Source organism: Castor canadensis, chromosome 10 (assembly GCF_047511655.1).
Source record: "Castor canadensis chromosome 10, mCasCan1.hap1v2, whole genome shotgun sequence".
Classification (NCBI taxonomy): domain Eukaryota; kingdom Metazoa; phylum Chordata; class Mammalia; order Rodentia; family Castoridae; genus Castor; species Castor canadensis.
Window position 1 is genome coordinate 120,698,609 of NC_133395.1, and position 17,815 is coordinate 120,716,423.

At 42.2% G+C, this 17,815-nt stretch overlaps 1 protein-coding gene across 12 annotated transcripts in view; it reads right to left on the reverse strand.

Annotated features, from left to right (window-relative positions):
• Positions 1-17,815, reverse strand: part of Cadps (calcium dependent secretion activator) — a 450,183-nt gene that overhangs the window by 181,889 nt on the left and 250,479 nt on the right. For all 12 annotated transcript variants that reach the window (XM_074044111.1, XM_020172817.2, XM_074044112.1 and 9 more), the window contains exon 7: positions 1,747-1,858. In XM_074044111.1, the coding sequence (XP_073900212.1) occupies positions 1,747-1,858 (112 nt within the window). The remainder of the gene's footprint in view (positions 1-1,746; positions 1,859-17,815) is intronic.

The window sequence follows — 17,815 nt, forward strand, 5'->3', positions numbered from 1 at the left end:
GAAGGCTAAATGAGGTCCGCCTTAGGACTGGTAGCCTTATAAGAAGAGGAAGATATGTCCTACTTCCAACCATGTGAGACCACAGGGAGAAGGTGTCTGTCTACAATGCAGGAAGGGAGCCCTCAACAGATACTGAACCTTGCTGACTCTTGAATTTGTACTTTTCAGATTCTAGAACTGCGGAAATTAAATTTCTATTGTTTAAGCCACCCAGTCTATGATATTTTGTTTTGCCAACCCTAGCCATGTGACACAGGTTTGTAAATAAAGAGTTATTGAAAGCCTATGTGCTATGCTATAGGTTTGGAGTGGTAAACAAAAGAATTCACATTTCATGGAGCATTTATGGCCCAGTGGGACAGACAGAAACCAAGGCTTCTGCCAATTCACCCTCCCCCCATCTCTCTCTGTCATTGGTGGCAAATTCAGTGGAGGATATGAACAGAGGCTGACATAGCACAGGACGGAGAATGGGCAGGCAGGAGAGGGCTCGCCAATGAGTAGCATTTATACAGAGAGAACATTTATGCCTTCAGATGAGATGGGATATGGGGAGAATACCCCAGGGGCAGAGCAGGCACAGATGGGGGAATGAATCTGGTTTATCTGAGTGCCTGAAATTTGGCCTATGATGCTGGGATCTGGTGGATGAAGGGGTTGTGGCAGCCAATGAAGCTGAAAAGTAAGACAGAGCTGGGCCAGTAGGTCTTTGTGGGCCCTGCTAAGGAGTCAGATGGTATCATAAGCAGTGTGGTGTCAGCGAGAAGTGACAAATCTAAGGTCCGAAAATACTACCGGCTACTTGGAACAGAGTCATAGATGAGATGCAGGAGAAATTTCTGTATTATCTCACTAGTTCTCAGGGACTTGGTACCACATCTCAAGGGTTTTTTAGAATTTTTTTTTTGTGGTACTAGGGATTGAATTCAGGAAATACCAAGCTTGTTATCACTTGAGTCACACCCCTAGTCCTTTTGTTCCTTTCTTCCCTTTTTTTTTTTTGGTGGGATTGGGCAGGGCTCTACTGCTTGAGCCACACCTCTAGCCCATTTTGTTTTGGTTATTTTGGAGAGGGGTTCTTGAGAACTATTTGCCCAGACTGGCCTTGTGCTGCAATCTTTGCAATCTTAGCCTCCCAAGTAGCTAGGATTACAGGCATCAGAGCCTGGCTCTGCCTGATATTTTTAATCCAAGTATTTTTGCACATTTCTAGGGGAATCAAGGAAACTTTCCCTGGGTTTCTTACTATTTTTGTACATCAGTTCATTGTCACTCAGGCTTGTGAGTCTGTATCACAGCACACTTCCACAATGGATTTTGTAGCTGTCGCCTTCAAAGTGCTTCTCCATATAGGGGCAAGCTGAGTACTACTTCTTTCTACTAATTAATCCCCTTTTGTCTTTTATCCTATTGTGGTGCTGTTAACAGTGCTAGGATGGTAGGCAGTTCAATTATCTTAGAATCTCACCTTAAGATAAAGGGCACTACAAATCTCTGCTAAGAAATGGCGTTTCCGTATTATGGTGTTGATTTACCCTGCTTTGACTTGTCTGCCACACACTCTTGTTAGTCCAAGTTTATGGAGAAGAACCTGAGGCTCAGAAAGGTTGAACCAGGTCACACAGCCAAACAAGGTGTTCTTTAATGCCAAAGCACTTGTCAATGCTGCCTCTTGGTGACTCAGGGACTGGATATGCACCATTCTCTGAAGTTCTGTCAAAGCCCCTTACTGTGAAGAGTACTTACCCGCCCGAGCTCCTTGTCCTCCAATGCCAGGACACCTGTGCTCTCTGTGAACAGCTTGACCTTCACAGCAGGCAGGGCATGGGTCGTGGAGAAGTCACCCTGGGTGCCCCACCTGCAGAGAGAATCAGAGAGGTCAGTGTGGACATGTTCGCTTTGACCACAGTAAACTCTTCTCTTCCTCCCTGGGCAGAGCAAATGCAGAGTTAATGGGAGGCAGCACTGGCTGTCACATCCCCTTCCCAACCTCCTCCAAAGCTGCCAGAGTGACAAAAAAGTGTTAATTAACTTGTTAGGCAAATGCAAGACAGATGCTCAGAAGGTCTTCACAGGGGGTTATAAGAAATTGCTTGGAATTAGCAGAAAATCAAGTTAGAACTTTTCCTTGTGTATTTGCTTTTCCTACAAACTCTTGCAGGGAAATCACTAACATCTCATTCCATCCTCTGAATCTCTAGTTCTTGGAAACTGCCCTTCTGGATTAGGGGATGAGGCTTCCTTTGGTCTGAGCTGACATGTGACTTTTAACATGAGACCTCAGCAGTAGCAGTGGGCAGGTTTCCACTGGTATTCAAAGATGAATTGAAGAAAGAGACAAGTAGGGTTACATCCTATCAAAATCCAAGAGGAACTGAAAGGTTGAAGGATAAGAATGTGGAAATGGTGGAACCAGACATAACAGTACACATCTGTGGTCCCGTCTACTCAGAAGGCAGAGGTAGGAGGATTGTGGTTCGAGGGCAGCTTGGGTAAAAATTACTGAGACGTCTTAAAAAACAAACCAGGTAAGATGGTACATTTCTGTAGTCCCAGCTACTCAGGAGGAGGAAATAGGAGTATCATGGTCAATGCTGACCTGGACAAAGTTAGTGTGAGGTCTACCTGAAAAACAAACTAAAGGCAAAAGGACTCAGGTGTGGCTCAAGTGGTATAGTGAATGTGAAAACGCCATCTCCACTCCTGGTTTATGGGTATTTGAGTTTCAGATATCTCCTGAAGAGAGTCTGGGCTACTCAGCATTAGGGTAGGGAACAAACAGGGCTTGACTTACACGAGCCTCTGAGGCCCCTCGGATGTGGCCTCTTCATTGACCCACCATTACTCTTAAAAAAATCCACCTCCTTGCAGGAGTCCATGGGATCAGAGGAAGCTTCTGGAAATTTTGGCTAGACTGCACTGAGCCCCCTTCCCAAACCCTGCCACAGCCCATGTGGCACTGTATTCAGGACCCAGCTTCCTGATCCTGCCTCTTCAGGCCCACCCCAGGCATGGTCCCCTCAGTCAGCAATACTTCTCTGTACCCACTCCTCACTTGGTTATTTTATTTTATTTTATAGATGAGGCTAAAAGCCACTTTCCAAAAGAACATCCCCTTCATCTCCTGTTTTAGATCAGGGAAATAGCATCTTTTCAGCATACTGTTTCATTTTGTATCCTAGCAATCAACGGATTTGTAATTACTGGTTTATTCGTGTGTTTGTTTACCAGCTAATATCCCATCAGCTTTGAGTGCAGAGCCTGTGTTTATACTGCATGCTCAGAACTTAGCACAGTGCTTGACACATGGAAGACATGTCATAAATCTTTGCTGAATAAACAAATGATGTCAAGTGTATGCTCTTTTGCAGGACCAGGAAACGGAACAGTTTTTTTTTTTTTTTTCTCTCTTCATTTTGCCTATGTGGTCAATTTCTATATTTAGGAAAATATTTGTTAAAATGTAATTTTAATGGCTTTAGAGTATTACATGTTATGGACACGTTAGAATTTTTAAACCATTAAAAATGGTTTAAACCATTGTTCTATTACTGAAATTGAGTTGGATGTTAGTTTTCTTAAATTTCATCTCTGTTTATTTCCTTGGTGGATATTTCTTATTCTATCAGCAAACATTTAGAGTTTCTATAAAGCTGTGGGAATTATGTATCCCAACGAATACTTTTTTTTCTTTTTTGGTGGTACTGGGGTGGAACTCAGGGCCTTGTGCTTGCTAGGCAGGTGCTCTATCACTTGACTCATACCCCCAGCCCAATGAACACTTTTAAGGCTTGATATACCTATTCCTCAGATACTTTCCACAAAAGCAGTGGCTATTCCTTATACCTGGGATTGAAGCATAAATCAGAGGGTTTTCTTCCTTGCCTGCAGTGGGTGTCATTATTCACCTTCTCCTCTGGCCTAATCTTCATTACTGTTTTCGTGGCTATTTCTTTGACCATGAGTGGGCTTGACATTTTACCCTATGGTTATTGACTCCTTGTATTTCTTCTTTGTTGCAGTTATGGAAACCTGATTTCAAGTTTCAATGTTGTACTCCATCAAGTAAATTCCATTAACTAAATAAAGAGAAATAGGAAATCTAGTGAGAGCTGGCAAGAGAACACCAGGAAAACAGACACATGGTGACCCAGACTCAGAGGATCTAAACGCATAGAAAACATTGAGCCACCACAACGATCACAATAGCAGCAGGGAGAGGATACACAGAGGGGTATGACATGGATCAAAAAGAAACAGGTTTCGATCACAGCAGCAAAACATTACATGTAGATAGGAAGTCATAGCTGTGGCCCCTAGCACCTGTGGCAAGCCCTTAAGATAGGGGACTCTGTCCTAGCAAAGGCAAAGCGATAGGCTTTTGAACCAGAACTTGTTAGCTCAAATTCTGGCTTAGTCACATACAGGCTAGGCAGTTTGGGGCAGGCTAATTAATATCTCTGTACCTCAAGTCCCTCAGCTATCAAATAAGCTCATTTCAAAGAATAATTGTAGAGTCAATAGTTGCAGGCTTGCAGCACAATGAGAACCTGACAAATTTCTGGCTTCTTTTACTTCTTAAAGGAAATATGTTCTAGTAATAATCACTTATATTTGTGTCATCCATCCAACACATTTATCAAGCACCTCCTAAGCGACCCCATGTAAGGGAAGCAGGATAGATGTTACCATTCCTACTACACATGGTAACTAGGAAAATTTATTGTGGCTACTGTTTCACAGATGAGAAAACAGAAGAGAAACTCAAGATACTGTCCTTATTCCAGTTAAATGTAACTGAATTGGGCGAGATCTCAACCCCCTCCATTCTCACCTTATAGCTCTTGTCATAATCATCAGTAATAAGCAGTATTAGCAATAAGCAACATTAGCAAAAAAGTGATCATTAATTTATTTTTTTATGATTAATTATGCAATTAAATTCTGATCTTCATCTTATTGATTGTGGGGATGAGGAAAATTCCTGCTGAAAATGAAAAGAATTCTGAAATAAGAAAGAGCACATAAGTCCAGGGCCCTGCAGTATCCTACATTCTACCCCTATGATGCTGGCCTTGGGAGCAGTTTGTAGGGTTTTTCTGGCCTCACTCGGTTTTCCTGCACTCTTTTGCTACTAAGGATGCTCTACTCATAAGGCCTGTAAAATGACTCAGACTGTGAGGCAGAGCAATGCCTCCGAGACCCGGCAGCTGGATGGAATTCAGGCCAAAGGAGATTTTGCTGACATCCCCTGCAATGTACCCTGAGTACTCTTCCTTCCTACTAGGTCTGCAGCTGTGCTTCTGGCTTCCCACCAGGAGCCTTGGCTCACTGCAAGTTGTTAGGTTACTACTGAACCCCAATTTATCCATCAGACTATAAAATAGTAACCCAGCTCAGCAGAGCAGGCAAAAATAGAAGTTCTAGTTTAATCAGGCTGGCTATGTAACCCTGAGGGCCCAGTGCAAAGTGAAAGTGCAGGACTTCTTGCTCAAAATACAGGAAAAAAATACCAAAAAAGGTACAAAAATAGAAAGCGTTTTCCTTTTGTTGTTTCCTCTGCTCAAATGCACCTCCTCACTGAAGTTTACTTGCAAACACATCTTCCAAGGTAAAATTATCAAGAATTCCAACATGCAAGTAGAGTATTAAACCAAACGTAGATCTCTTCTGAGTGCAAGGCTCGTGCAGCTGCATGGTCACAGGCCCAGAAAGCTGACTTTGAGTCGAATGCCACCCACGCTGATTAGCCTGGACCGAGGATGTGCTGCCATTGTGTTAGGGTTGGCTGCCATCCAGTTCTGATGTGCAACTTTGCCCCTACCTGGTCACTGGATTCAGTGAAGGCCACTGCTGGCTCCTTTTAATCAATGCTTCCTGTTCTTAGGAGAACAGGCTACATTATCCGCACCCTTTCCTACCCCTCTTCTCTTTGGAGAAAAAAAAGTCACAAAAATGTTCAATCTGTCTTTTTCTAGCTATGCAGAGACCCTGCTTTCTTTATAATTAAAAATATTCACATATGAGTAAATGCAAAAATGATAAAATAAAAAAAATCTAGTATTCATTCATATTACTATGTGCTAGGTACAAATACTTATCTCAAAAGTGTTACACAGTCAGGTATGCATTTTACCTTTTTAAACCCTCTTAGCTATTCTGAGAAATGTCTACAATTATCACTTCCACAGTTACAGATGAAGAAACTGAGACTTGGACAAATTAGGTAATGTGTTCCAGGCCACACACAGGAAGTAAATGGTAGTCTAACTCAATAATCCAAACTCTTCTCTCTCTTCTTTTTTTTTGAGACAGATCTCCATATATAGCCCAGGCTAACCTCAAAGTCACTTTATAGCCTAGGCTGGCCTCTAATGATCTTCCTGATGTTAACTCCAAGTGCCACAACCCAAACTCTTAACCATTGCATCATTTTGCCTTCCTCCCTCATTGTACCAACACACTGCTCTGTGTCTTGATCCAGTGAACATAAATTATTTCTGCAACTCAAAGGGAAAGTTTTGTTTTGAGAATGCTGGGACTTTCAGACACTGCAACTTCTAGCTTTGGGCTTATTTCACATGTTCAATATACTTTACAGAGTACTATATTTGACACAGGCAAATTAGCCAATGGAGGAATCATCAAAAACCTTGGTGTTTTGGTGGAACTACACATTGAGAAGTGAGTCTATTTCTTGCTGTTGCTTTTTTCTCTGCCCTTTTCCCCCCCTTATTGCACAATTGACTGTAGCTATTAAGATGTTACTCCTCTTAAAAGTTTCCCAGAAGTGAAATACAATTGCACTTGGATTTGTAAAGAGCAGAGGATGCTAGTATTTATTGTAAGCAGAGGTTGGAAAGGTTAACTGACTAACTTCTTTCTGAACACAAGATAGACAGAGTAAAATGGGTTAGATGTCCTCTGTGATCCCATTGTATCTGCCACTGTACTCACACTGGATGGCTAACTATAAAAGTGCTAAAAATAGCCACCAGTTACTGAGTGCTTGTGGTTTGCCAGACCTTGGACTTTCTGTTTTTCCTGGATTATCTCACTTAATCCTCTGTCTACTCTATGAAATACCATCCATTTTATCCCCACTTTATAAATGAAGAAACTTGGATAACAGGGCCAGGATCCTAGGCCACCAAAGAGCTGAGCTTCAAGGTCAGAGTTTCTGACCTTGAAGCCACACATTGAAAGACAGGCCTTTAGTATCTCTCAATAACTCCCAACACAGTATTATTGTATGGTTTGAAAATTATCTGTGTATGTACCTATCTTCCTCTCCAGACAGGGAATACCTCCTCTATAGAGAACATTAAAAAAAAAAAACATCACCTGAACCCAGTACAGTACCTGGGACACAATAAATATTTGTTTAGTAACTAGAAATGAGTGACAAATTCAGATAACCATGCCATTGAATTCAGGGGCCCGTGGAGAGATAACCAAGGGTGTGACTGCTTCCTTTGGCTGAGGACTGCATCTTCTTGAGGGGCTGATATCTTCAGGTATATACTAACTCTTAAAAATGCACAGTGTCTGCAGCAGAGAAAACAGCAGATGACAGCTCTCTGAGAGCAAGGCATAGATCCTTGAAGGTCAAACAATGGTTGGCTCCTGAGGCCAAGGGCTGGTAACAATGGGGATGCCAGTGGTTACAGTGCTGGAAAGTGCCACCAGGTCATAAATATGCTATTATTATAATATTTGGTCTTTTTAGCCATAAACACGTAAGCAAAGGTTATGCAAGTGCCATCCCCCACATTGGCACCTCCAAATATGAAAGCAGGTATGTTGGGACATGTGTGTTTATCCCAAATAAATACTTTTGGTAAGAGAGTGGAAACTAAATAGATGAACAGCCCAGCTGATTAGCCTACAAACACTACACAGTGTTGGATGATGCTCTAACTTCCACAGTTGAGGGATTATCCCTCTAATCGGCCTTTCATTGAGGACATCCTTCCTGAATGTCTAGCATCAGTGTTAGGTACTGTTGTGAACCCCAAAATCAGTGAGATGTGAGCTCTTCCCTCATGTATGTTACATTCTGGGGAGATGAGATATAGTTTTGACATCTATAAGTTGGGGATAAGGATAGTACTGACCCCAGAAGACTGATAACAGGATACATGGAAGATGAGCGTATACAGTGTTTAACTCAATACCTAGCACACAGAACGCACTAAAAAAAATTTAAGTCTTCATTTTAAGAAGCTAGACCAGGGATTGGTAAATGATGGCCTGTGAACCAATTCTGGCTGACTGCCTGCTTATGAATGGCTCATGTGTCAAGAATGGTTTTGACATTTATAAATGGCTAAAAAAAGTCAAATAAGAATAATATTTTGTGACATATGGAGATTATGTGGAATTCCAATTTGATGCATAGCAATAAAGTTTTACTAGCACACAGCTATTCTCATTCATTATGTATTTTCTGCAGCTGCCTTGCACTCTAGTGGGAGAGGTAAGTAGCTGTGACACAAATCATATGCCTGACAAGTCTGAAATATGTACTCTCTAGTCCTTCATAGAGGAAAACCATCCCTGTAATAAATCCAGTTAAATTACCTGCTTGGCCTAATGGAACAACTTTTATTTTCATTAGTACATTGGAAGTATATTCACCTGACCACATCCACAAAGATCAGCTATAAGCATGCACTTACACAGGCAGCTCAAGTCATGGCAATCCAATTTGCTAGTCCAAATCCTGCATTGAACCCTTTCCAGCATTCTCAGTGTATTAGAAACTTTGGGCTTAGGTATTAGGTCATTTCAGACACGTGGTGTCCAAATGTTGCTTCTAGATCTACTTACACTGCCTGACTCACTTGGCCACACTACATCATTATCAATAGCAAATAATAAACATGAGTAGCAGATAATTCATATTCCGGGAGGTAGAGATGACTTTTAAGTCACAGCACATTATTTTCGCAAACCTATTACACAGTGCCACTGCTTTGAAAGTGAACACTTTGATCTGGGAAGAAAATGAGCAAAGGGCGGGGAGAAATCTACCATAAAGCAACCTCGTACTGTGTGTTTGCAGAGAGCATCTGCTCCATTGCAGCCACATCTCTGTTTACTATTTAAAGCCTCTTATTTGCAGAAGCCTCCTTGGACCATATGTTACCAACAAATGTTGCTAATCAAATACACACAGTAATTTTCATTAGAATTTTCCCCCCATGAACAAAAAACAACATTTGCCACAAAGGGAATATACCTCCCAAAATGACAGTAAACATCCACAGCAAACCTTTGACAACAGAGTGATATTTATGGATGCATATGTGAGCACGCCAAGAACACATCCATGTTAGGCACAGAAGGACCCTTAGAGAATTGGATTTTGTGCAGGTTGGTGCTGGGGGGGGGGTGTGATGTCATTTGTTGCCATGGTGATGCTGAGCATAAGGCCATCATTCATGCCACAGAGACTGGATTTGCATTTATTCAAGATATATGGCTCACGTGAGCCAGGTGTTAAATTGGTACAGTTCATAAAATAACTGTGGGCTTTAACAAGAGAGAAGTGCCATTTTGAGGAATGAAAGTGCTGTGGTCCTGTCGCTAAGAGGGAAAGTTAATAATTGCCTGGAGACCACGGCATTAGAATCTTTTGGCCTGTCTTTCAGCCAGACTGCATGATGTCCTACTCCAAGAGGATCGATTGTGCTATCGCAGTGTGTCTCGTGTGAACTAATTGATAGGATGTGATTCAGGGCCTTCAGTGTACTGGAAAAGCTAAGCTACCTCTTATCCACGTAAATGAGACGTTTGCTACATCAAGATTGGGTTCTCTGGGAGGCAGAAAGATGAAGGCTTTGGCTTGCTGCCTGGACACTTCCCCTAGAATGTCTCCTCTCCAGGAATCTGAAGTCTACTGTATTCCAAAGTTCCGCTTGAACTTGTCTCCCTCACCTCTACCCCTCTAAGACTTCTTTTTTGATAGTACTGGGTTTTGAAGTCAGGGTCTTGTACTCCACTTGAGTCAGGCCCCCCGCCAATGGTTTTTACTTTTGTTTGTTTTCCAGACAGGATTTTGTGTTTTTGCCTAGGCCAGCCATGGACTATGATCTTCCTACCTCCATCTCCTAAGTAGCTGGGATTACAGGCATGCACTATCATGCCTGGCAGGATTTACTTCTTTATTTGTTTTTATGTTAGTTTGTTTCCTTTGGCTAGAATGTGAACTTGCAAGGACAGGGAGCTCCATCTGTTTCCTTCATTGCTAAACCCTCAAAAGCCAGCACAGTGAGTACCACATAGGCATACTCACAGGCATCCTGCAGACGGGGTGAAGTCACTGGACTTTGAATTCTTCTACATACAGGAATATATAGAGAAGAGACTCAAGTTGAAAGTGAAATGTAATAGTGCTTGGTTAACCGTGGACATTCTTTGGTATGGTTGAAGTAAGAAAAAAAACCCAAAACTCTACTTAATAAATATCCTAAGGGCAAGGACCAAGAATGTCTTGTTCATGGTGGCATTCCAGTGTTTTAGCCCAGTGCCCACTGAAAAGAAATCATTCAATAATTGCCTACCGAATCAAGGCTGAAGGGAATAATATATACAATCACGTCATGCAAATATTGGAGACCTGCACATCAGTCTTTATTTTCTCACTATCCAACATGGGCTAAGGCAGACTCTGTTTGCTTACTATAACATGGGAGGAGGGCTGATATTTTTTGTTCAAGAAAAGAGACTGGGTATTTGATTTCTAGCATTTACTTTTGATTCTTTCTTAGAGTTCCCACCTCTCTGCTTATATTACACATCTCTTCTTGCATACTGTCAACTTTTTCCCATTACAGATGCTCCCTAACTTTTGATGGGGTTATGTCCCGTCAAACCCATCAAAAGTGGAAACTAGCCCAAGTTGAAAATATATTTAATAGTCCTAAACTACTGAACATCACAAACTGCAACACAATGTATTGTAGAGTGTTGGTTGTTTCCCTTCATGTCAAGTGACTGCCTGGGAACTGCTGCTCACAGATCCTGCCCAGAAATCCAAGACAGGACCTCTAGCCTGGGGAAAGAGTGACATCTCAAATTAGAAGTACGGTTTCTACTCAATGCATATTGATTTCATACCATTGTAAAGTAAGAAAACTAAGTCAAACAATCCTAATTTTGGGAGTGTAGTACTCTGAGCTTATTAATCATCTTGTTATAAATTCCTTGTCTGTGTTGGCGAGGATGTGGGGAAAAAGGACCTCTCTTACACTGTGGTGGGAATGTAAACTAGTACAACCACTCTGGAAAAAAATTTGGAGGCTCCTTAAAAAGTTAAACGTTGATCTACCATTTGATCCAGCAATACCACTCTTGGGGATATACCCAAAAGACTGTGACACAGGTTACTCCAGAGGCACCTGCACACCCATGTTTATTGCGGCACTATTCACAATAGCCAAGTTATGGAAACAGCCAAGATGCCCCAGCACTGACGAATGGATTAAGAAAATGTGGTATCTATACACAATGGAATTCTATGCAGCCATGAAGAAGAACGAAATGTTATCATTCGCTGGTAAATGGATGGAATTGGAGAACATCATTCTGAGTGAGGTTAGCCTGGCCCAAAAGACCAAAAATCGTATGTTCTCCCTCATATGTGGACATTAGATCAAGGGCAAACACAACAATGGGATTGGACTTTGAGCACATGATAAAAGCGAGAGCACACAAGGGAGGGGTGAGGATAGGTAAGACACCTAAAAAACTAGCTAGCATTTGTTGCCCTCAATGCAGAGAAACTAAAGCAGATACTTTAAAGCAACTGAGGCCAATAGGAGAAGGGGACCAGGAACTAGAGAAAAGGTTAGATCAAAAAGAATTAACCTAGAAGGTAACACTCATGCACAGGAAATTAATGTGAGTCAATGCCCTGTATAGCTATCCTTATCTCAACTAGGAAAAACACTTGTTCCTTCCTATTATTGCTTATATTCTCTCTTCAACAAAATTAGAGATAAGGGCAAAATAGTTTCTGCTGGGTATTGAGGGGATGGGGGGAGAGGGAGGGGGCGGAGTGGGTGGTAAGGGAGGGGGTGGGGGCAGGGGAGAGAAATGACCCAAGCATTGTATGCACATATGAATAATAAAACAATAAAAAACAAAAAAACAAACAACAACAAAAGTAATAACTGCTAAAAATGAATAAATAAATAAATAAATAAATTCCTTGTCTGGTAATTCTAGCATCACAGCATATCTAATTCTGATTCTAATGCTTTCTCTCTCTTGCTCTTTTCAGAAGGTGAATATGGTTGATGTACTTCCTATATGAGAATGAATACAGAATTTTTAAACCTGTTGAAATAACCACAAGAACGGGACTAAGGTAGAAAGGAGAAAAATAGAGGGGATGAATTGATTTGAATTCTGACACATATATACATGGAAATGTCATAATGAAACACCCTGTACAGCTATCTTAAACAAGCAAAAATGTCATATTTTTCAAAAACAGAGACTAGGAAGGCAAATCAGGTCCTGTCTGGGGGTTGGTAACAGGTGGGGGGGGAGGATGTAAGGGTGTGGGAAGATGAATATGTAGAAATATTATGTACATGTATGTAAATGGAAAAATGAGATCTGTTGAAATTATTCCAGGAATGGGGAGAGGGAGGGAAAAGGAGAATGAAAGAGGGGGTGAATTCAACTAGGATATACTGTAAGAACTTTTATAAGTGTCACAATGTACCCCCAGTACAACAAATGGAAAAAATTTATTTGAGACAGGGTCCCATTATGTAGTCCAGGCTGGCCTTGAATTTTCAACATCTCTCTCCCTCCTCCTCCAGAGCACCAGGATTTCAGGCATGTGCCAGCACACTTGGCTTGGTGTTTTTTCAAACTACATTTATTGCCTCTTAGTATGCCGTGTAATTTTTGCTAAAAGCAAATTTTTGTTAATGTACTGAGTAAAAGGAACCTGACACCAGCTGCAGCAGCAGTTTCTGCTCCCAGGCCTCTGCACCACTCAGCTGTGATTCTCTGAATCTGTCTGTCTGAATCTCTAATTCAGGAGCCACAGTTTGTTCTGTGACCTCAATTCTCAGATGGATGTAAGAAGAGATGTTGATTTTCAGTTGGTCCAGCTTTTTCTCTTGTGAGAACAGGAGTGACGACTTCCAAGCTCCTCACACACCGGACTGGGAACCGTAAGAGCCTGGATATTTTGAGCTTCTCTCCAGCTGTGAGAGCTTAGATTGCATTATTCATTGAAGGTTGACTCATTAAAAAAAAAAAATAGAGGTGGTCAACAGGAAAATCAAAAATTCCCAAGGTTGAAGTGAAGTTAACAGGGTAGACTGGGGAGGAACTGCCACAGGCTAAATCACAGAGGGATCACTCATCACAGGCTTTAAATGGCAGTGTTGCCTTCCCTGAAGCAGAACTTAACAGTGTGGCCCAAAGATAGCCTGTCAAGATACCTCTGTGAGAGAAGGTGAGATTGTTGTCACTGGAAACAATGGCTTCATATTCCCAGTCAAGGTTCCCTGCATCACAATCACCGGGCTGCCTTTCTCTAATCAGCTCTCTTCCAGTTCTTGAGGATTTTCAGAGAAAAGGAAGTGTTCCCTGAGCTATTCGCACCCCAAAGGAAAGTCTGCATTCATTTGTCCCCTTGGTGAGTCAGTCAGCCCCTTCCGTGTTCATTTCCAGCACTGGCTGTTTTCCTAGAATTGCTTTTGCAACCTGAACTGGTTATTAAGATTGCAACCTGTGATTCCCCTAACTAGCTGGGAGACTATAGCCAGCTGTGTCTTTAGAACCTAAATCTGGTCAGCTAGCACAAAGCTGTCAGGAGACCTGGGTTCAGGGGATTACAAAATGCATTGCAACCCCCCTTGACATCCCACTGCACAGGGGTGCAGCAGTCAAATGAGGAAAACCAACCAGGAGAGATGGAAACACAGACTCTGAGCTGACAGAATTCCTAGAGATCTCTTTAGCCACACCCCCCATTTACCACTGGGAAGACTGGTGCAGTAGGGAGGAATTGTGCGTGGGACTGTTCTCTATCAGGTAATGGCATTATGATCTCAGACAAATGTATTAACCTTTCAGGCCTCAATTTTCATGTCTGTGAAATGGACACATTAACACCATCTGCATTATTAGGGTTTCCTATCTGCCTAACCCCTTCCCCAATTAAATGAGAGAAGCACTTAGTACAAATGTAAGTGCTTACATATGTAAATGTAAATGTAAGATCATAATGAAGAGCAGTTGGGATTACCCAGGGAGCACAGGGTTAGGAGTGCAGGCTCTGGACTCTGGCAGCCTAGGCTCACTTTTTACCTAAATGACCCCGAGCAGCTGTCTCATTGTTTTGTGGTGTCTACTTTCTTATATGTAAAAGGGGGGTGTTGATAGTACTTCTCTCTGAGCTTCTCTTGTTGTAATTAGAGGAGAAAATGCTTCCTAAGCTGACTCTCAAAGGGGGCACCATAAAGGTTGTGGTCATCTCAAAGATGCTCAAAAAACAGCCCAAGGTCAGTGTTAGAAGCAAATACCAAGGTATGAATTGACCTTGCAAACCATCTGAACTTTTGTGTTTCCTGGGCAAAATAAAATTTGGACTTGAATTTGTGTTTGAAGTTTTGGCAGCTATGTCAAAAAGTGCTAAGAACTCATTCTTGTTTTTTCTGACTTCTGTCTCTGAGACTTGAAATACTTCCTCTCACCCCCAATCCTCTTACCATCTCCCCCTGGGTTTTCCTAACACTGGGGATAGATGAGACTATCCTTCGATGAGATTCACTCTCTCCTGCCTTCTCCAAGAGAGCCCTTTTCTTCCTGCCCCATTGATGTTGGGTTTATCCTTGCTTTGGTCTCCTTCTGAGAAGAGTATACATCCCTGAAGCTTGACATTATTTATGTGGATTTTCTTGGGCCAACAAGGGATGGACAGATGTGATGCAAGCAAAGGCTAGGGGTGTTCTCCTGTGTCTGTTGCCACCAGGAGCAAAGCTTCCTCCAGGTAGCTGTGGTCCCTGCACCCTCGGTCTCAGAATGCACAACATGGAGCTGACTTAAGCCCTACCAACAACAAGGAGCCAAGGCCAGAAGCAGAGCCATCCCGTGGAGCTAGTGTGGATCAACCAATTTGCAAATAAGCAAATGGGGTTAAATAACTGTGGCTTTCTATTCACAATAGCCAAGTTATGGAAACAGCCAAGATGCCCCAGCACTGACGAATGGATTAAGAAAATGTGGTATCTATACACAATGGAATTTTATGCAGCCATGAAGAAGAACGAAATGTTGTCATTCACTGGTAAATGGATGGAATTGGAGAACATCATTCTGAGTGAGGTTAGCCTGGCCCAAAAGACCAAAAATCGTATGATCCCCCTCATATGTGGACATTAGATCAAGGGCAAACACAACAAGGGGATTGGACTATGAGCACATGATAAAAGCGAGAGCACACAAGGGAGGGGTGAGGATAGGTAAGACACCTAAAAAACTAGCTAGCATTTGTAGCCCTTAACGCAGAGAAACTAAAGCAGATACCTTAAAGCAACTGAGGCCAATAGGAAAAGGGGAACAGGTACTAGAGAAAAGGTTAGATCAAAAAGAATTAACCTAGAAGGTAACACCCACGCACAGGAAATCAATGTGAGTCAATGCCCTGTATAGCTATCCTTATCTCAACCAGCAAAACCCCTTGTTCCTTCCTATTATTGCTTATACTCTCTCTACAACAAAATTAGAGATAAGGGCAAAATAGTTTCTGCTGGGTATTGAAGGGGGGAGCGGGAGGGGGTGGAGTGGGTGGTAAGGGAGGGGGTGGGGGCAGAGGGGAGAAATGAACCAAGCCTTGTATGCACATATGAATAATAAAAGAAAAATGAAAAAAAAAATAACTGTGGCTTTAAGTGGCTGAGTTTTAGGGTGACTTGTTATATAGAAATAGCTAACTGATGTGACTGGTAAGAACCTTTTATGTGATCCTTAATCATATCATTCTCTTTCCGCTCTATGTTCTGTAGATTGGCCTGGAGTCCTTGGTGAGAACTCATCAGACACAGTAGCAGCCACTCAAGGAACACCAGTCTAATGAATTTTCTGGCTTCAAAGTGACCTCCCTGTTTTGCCAGTGTCAAATGTGACAGACTCTATCCACAGTGTGAGAACTGGACTGGACAGAGGCCTGGCTGCCACAGGCATTGTCTATTTCCCTAATGAGCAAGTGTGTCAACATCTCCCAGGGCTAAGGCAGGCAGCCAACATCTTTCAAATCTTCAGTGGTCCAGAACTCCCAGGGGGACGCCCTAACCACATCACTGGTGCTCAGGACTGTGGCTAACACATGGAAGTAATAAGTACAAAGTCAACCTGAGTAGCACTCAAGTGCTCCCAACATCTGTGACACTGCCTGAGTGGGGACCCAAGCTGCAGTGGGAATAGAGAGGAGCCCAGCACTTGGGAGGTTCAGGGATGGTCATTCACGGCCTTGGGCGTCCTCCAAGTATCCACCCCATCCTGTGAGACCTCCCGGTTGCCTTTGACAGAGGGGATTATGGGAGCTGTTGTTGGTTTGCCCTGGGGAGGGGGTTGACTGCTTTCATGGGCTGGTTTCCTGTCATCCCAGAGAGAGGAATCCCAGAGGACACTTGTGATCCAGGCTCAGCTCTTTCCCCAGAGAGTAGCTTGTGAGTGTTGATATTCTTTGTTCAATGTTTGTGAGAAACCACCAGGAATGGTCGTGAATGCCAGAAGTCTCAAAGGGAAAGAATAAATGGGGCCAACTGGCCAAATGCCCTTTAGTCAGGATTGAGGTATTGTCTTAAAGCATTGGGGAAAAATTGCTTTAGAGGCCAAGTGTATAACAAAGGTCCAATCAGGAAGCAAAGGGCTGTTCTTCGAAAGTGATGGCTCTGAGCTGTACAAAAATATTACCATTACTCAACCAGACCTGCGTGTGCTAACAGCATCGCCAAAGGGCGAGAATGCTATCTGTGTTTCCAGTCTGAATCTGGGGCTCCTTTACAATGCCACTAGGGTTTGAAGTTTTCCACTGAACCCAGCTACTCTTACATTGAGACCCCCCCACAGAATAATAAATGTACTAAAAAGTACCCCAGTTTATTTGTGAAATAATTTACAAAAAACTATATGAAAGGTAAATAGAGTTTCAATTGACTAGTTGGTGTAAGTTAAATTGAAAAGACACTTAATGAAATATACTTTTGATGTTGTAGTTACTGTATATAATTTAGGATTAATACATGCCCTTCCAAGGTTTAGATAGTTTTCAAAGCTCTTGAAAACCATTTAGGCCATGCTGGCCACACATAAGTAAAACTTTATGACTGTGCTCAGTTTTTGTTGTAAGGTAATAAGTTTGAGGGGGTCCCAGATGATAAGAGCTAGAATTAACTTCAGTTTCCTGACTATATACCTCCTTGCAAAAAAATCATCTTCATGCCCTTTGCCTAGGAAAGGTAAGTGAGCAGTGGTTTCTGTATTTCCTTCTGACAGGGATTTGGACTTTGTCTCAGGGCCAGGGGAGACATGAACTTAAGGGAGGGTTGAGAGGGACCAATCACCTCTGAAGTTTTCTCACTTGGTCTGGCTTTAACAACACAACTTGCTTTCTTTAACTCCCTGGGTAGATGATCATTGTAAAATCCTTTTAATGCTTTTAAGGCCTTTTCAAATGTTAGTTGATCTTTTTACAGAGGCTTTTTTTTTTTTTTTTTAAATTTGGCACATCCAGTCTGCCAGATTCCTTCCTTCCTGCATCCTCCTCTTCCTTGTTTAG